Genomic DNA, 4,273 nt, shown 5'->3' on the forward strand with positions numbered 1-4,273 from the left:
ATGCAGACTCAACATTACCACCAATCGAAAAGTTTTATTCTTCGCTTAACGATAGCAACTGCTCCATTGAAATGTATTCTAGACTGGAGAGAATTTGGAAGCAGTTCAATTGTGAATCATTGGGTCAGCTTATAGACATTTATCTTAAACTAGATGTTTTAATGCTAGCTGCTATTTTTGAAAATTTCAGAGAAACATCCATAACAGATTTCGGAATCGACCCTCCTCACTATATGTCTGTGCCCGGTTTGTCCTTAGCATCTGCAGTAAAAATGTTGCGGATAGGATTAGAGTTATTCACAGAACTTGATATGTACATAATGATTGAGAACGGAAAACGTGGTGGTTTCACCACTACTGTGAAGAGGTATGCAAAAGCAAATAATCCTAATCAGAGTTCATATAATGGAGGTGATCAAACATGGCTACTGTATTTAGACGTTAATAATCTTTACGGGCATGCTATGCTACAAACATTACCTGTTGGAGATTATCGTTGGGTACGAAATTTTGATTTGCACGACATCCTGTCTACACCATCTTCATATATGAAAGGATACATCTTAGAAGTTGATTTAGAATATCCGAATCATTTACATGATGATCATAATGATTTCCCATTAGCACCTCATAAGATGTTAATCGAACATTCCATGCTGAGCCCGACTGCAATGGAAATATTAGATGGAATGAACTATAAACCTGCACTGTGTGAAAAATTGGTTGCAACTTTCCTGCCGCGAAAAAAATATGTGGTTCATTACCAAACCTTAAAATTCTATGTTTTTCATGGAATGGTAGTGACAAAAGTGCACAGAGTAATTAGCTTCAAACAAAAGAAATGGTTAGCCCCTTTCATTGAGTTTTGTACAGAAAAAAGACAAAATGCTGCTTCACCGTTTATATCTTCTCTCTACAAACTTTTTGTCAATAGCAATTACGGCAAAATGTTGGAAGATAAAAGGCAAAGGTGTAGAGTTGACTTAGTATTGAATGAAGCAATGGCTGCACGTAGAATCAGAAATAGTCAATGCAAATCAATGAAAATTTTGGACGAAGAAAAAGTCTTATTTCAAATGATCCCTGATGCAGTACTACTGGACAAACCAATAATCGTTGGTTTCACAATACTTGAACTTGCTAAACTTCATGTTTACACGCTTTATTATGATAAATTAAAATCATATTTCCATGAAAAGATGAGCTTAGTTTATTCTGACACTGATTCATTATTGATCGAGCTTAAAACAAATACTTTTGTCGATGATATGGAAAAATTTGATGACATTATGGATTTCAGCGATCTACCTCCAAGTGACCCACTCTTTTCCCTAGTTAACAAAAAAAGAATTGGTTGTTTAAAAGATGAAATGGCAGGTGATACCATTGAAGAAGTGATTGCAATAAGACCCAAACTTTATGCCGTGAAAACTAAAAATGGAGTAAAAAAGAAAGCTAAAGGTGTGCAACAAGCAGTCGTTAAGAATAAATTAACATTTGAGGATTATCACAATTCATTGTTCAACAATGCAGTTGTTGTCAGCGATGTTAACAGATTAGGGTCAGACGAACATAATATTCATCAATATAAACAGAAAAAAATTGCTTTGTCTCCATTTGAAGATAAAAGATACTTGATTGACAAGATACATTCTCTTGCATATGGTCATTATAAAATAAATCAACAATTATAAATGTAATAATTAAACCAATAAAAATAAAGAATTATGTTCACCTCAAAATTATCTTCATATAAAATTATTGTAAGCATGTGGCTTACTTGGTTTGTGCCTGCAATATTTGAAATTTGAAAGGATTCGAACTCTTAGGTTCGTGTACCGACTGCCGCATGTCTCATATATAACATGCCACCATTATTTTACATATTTTTATGAAATAAAAATGTACTATATTTTATTTTCAAATTTTAAATATTCTTTTTATTTGTTTATAGAGTAAATATTCATTTTTGAGATGATTACACTTTTCAAAGGTTCTGAAGAATCTCTTTTTATTCATTGCTACAAATAATAAACAGAAATAACCACAAGCTGTTGAATCATTTCCTTGGTATTTCATTTTTGAGTGTGTGAAACAATTTGTATTTCTTTCAATAAAATTAAGAATTTCACCTTGAGGTTCTCGTCCGAAAGAATCGAAATAGAGAGCATATGATTTGGTGAAGTGGAGTGCAACCCAATGTGAGCCTTCTTTGTAGCTATGGTCTAAATTGATTATAAAATCCATTGGTTTATTGATTATTAACGGCAGCCTGTCAATCGGGAAAACTCCACCAAAATGTTTATACTTTCTTAAGTACCATTTCAAATCAATTGATGATAACATTTTCAATAATCTAGCTGCACATTTCTTTCTTTATCAACTGTTATGATATTATCAAACTGTCCCAATGCTACAAGCTTGACTTGACTCGTAAGGGTTTCAGAAAATCTTATTTCTAATCTTATAGTACCACGCTTGAGTAAATTCAGCGTTCCAGTTTCTCCGCCAAGTGTTCCATCTCCACCCAATTCAAACGCAAATAAACAATACAAGTGTTTATATTTATCATAATCGACATTTAGTTGGGGTATCCCATCATCTTGACCAGTATAGCGATATAAATTTATGAATTCACGCATGTATAGATCTTTCACAAAGTCTGGCTGATATGCAATACTTGGTATGCTATTTCCATCAACATTCAAGGCTAGATAATTTATTGAATAATTTTTGAACTCAAATGGATTAGCTTGTCTATCACCTGAAAAACTGGCTTCGTCTACAAATCCTACTATAATCCGTCTGGGCAAAATTCCGTTGAAAATATTTTCAATGCTTATCATATTAACTCCTTTTGTTATAGTAAAATTTTTAATTTCATTGCGAATAATGAAATATTTAGCTGATACTTTTTGTAATGTTGTAAGCAAGCTAGTCATAGCATCAGGAAAGAGCTTTACTCTACGAACGTGTAAAGCAATGCTATCAATCTTTGTTTTGTAAGTTTCCGTATCTGATGCAGCTGCAGCCCATACCGGAAAAGTTGATAGACTTCTCGTGAACTTGAAAACCATTGGAATAGCATTAATCATCAACCTATCTTGTTGACAAATAGGTAAATGTAATTTAAAATAGAAGTCGTATTGTCTGTCTGGAGTCACAAATTGTGCCTCTCTTCTACTTGCATTTCCTACATCAATTTCACTCGGAAATCTGTAAAGAAGCTCTTCTAGATATGCTTGATAATGATACATGTTGTTGGCTTGCGATAAATTAACACCATTTAAAAATAAATCAACTTGCTCAAACAGTGCATTTGCGAAGTTTTTCGCCATTTTTGCTTTTACCACTTGCTTAGTTGCTTCTCCAGTACTGTCAATTATTTTAACTTTCAAATGTAACATTGTGGAAGATAAATCAGTAAGATCCTCCGATGGTGGTACATGAATTTCATAAACCTGACTGCTCTCCAAGCTTGCTGATGGTCTATAAGCAACCTCATAAGTCGAGTCAATTGCAACTTGTGTTGTTGGAACACTAAATATAGTCAACTCGCTTTTAGCAACAGGTGCTGATTCAACATGTAAATATTCCATTATGAAAAAATATCTCTCTTTACTTTCTTTTTTCTTTTTCTTCTACTTTTACTTTTACTTTTACTTTTACTTTTACTTTTACTTTTACGTTTATCTTTACTTTTCTTATTCTTCCTTGCTTTCTTATACAATCTTTTTCTCTTAAAACCACTTCCATCTTGTTTCACTAATTGATTTACTTTGCTGATTGATTTATTGGTAATATTTTTGAGAGTTTCTTTTGACCTTGACTTCAATGCATCTTTCAACTTTTTCTTCTCCAATATGTCTGACCCAACGTTAACACCAGTTCTTAAAACTTGTTTTCCTAGATACTTTAACAATGGCATACCAAATCGGCCAATTAAACTCCCAATCCCATGACCACGTTGATATGGAGACCCTCTGAAAACATCAATATCACCAAAACCATTACCGATTTGGAAGTTAAAAAATTTTTGCAAATCAGAATCACACGAGCAATAAACTTTACGATTCATTTTTATACTAAACAATACTTTTGCATAATATTTATTAAGAACATTTCTTATACAACTTTTTTAAGATGTAAACCAATTAGTACTCTTCCTGAGTTAAATTTTACGGCTTCGCCTGCTTCATCGGTTAACACAAAATTTATGTTTTCAATTCTGTTGGACCGTAATGGATAATAAAAAGGTTTCAGAAATCTTTCA

General features: G+C 32.8%; 1 protein-coding gene across 1 annotated transcript; it reads right to left on the minus strand.

The window, feature by feature from the left end:
- Nucleotides 1-2,348: 2,348 nt before the first annotated feature.
- LOC107366026 (uncharacterized protein F54H12.2-like) lies at nucleotides 2,349-3,599 on the minus strand. The gene has a single exon (XM_015933602.1). It carries the CDS (start codon nucleotides 3,597-3,599, stop codon nucleotides 2,349-2,351), a length of 1,251 nt encoding a protein of 416 aa, XP_015789088.1.
- Between the last annotated feature and the right edge of the window lie 674 nt (nucleotides 3,600-4,273).

The sequence above is a fragment of the Tetranychus urticae genome, chromosome 1 (assembly GCF_039701765.1).
Source record: "Tetranychus urticae isolate SD_2017Ah chromosome 1, NJAU_TeUrti_SD_1.0, whole genome shotgun sequence".
Classification (NCBI taxonomy): domain Eukaryota; kingdom Metazoa; phylum Arthropoda; class Arachnida; order Trombidiformes; family Tetranychidae; genus Tetranychus; species Tetranychus urticae.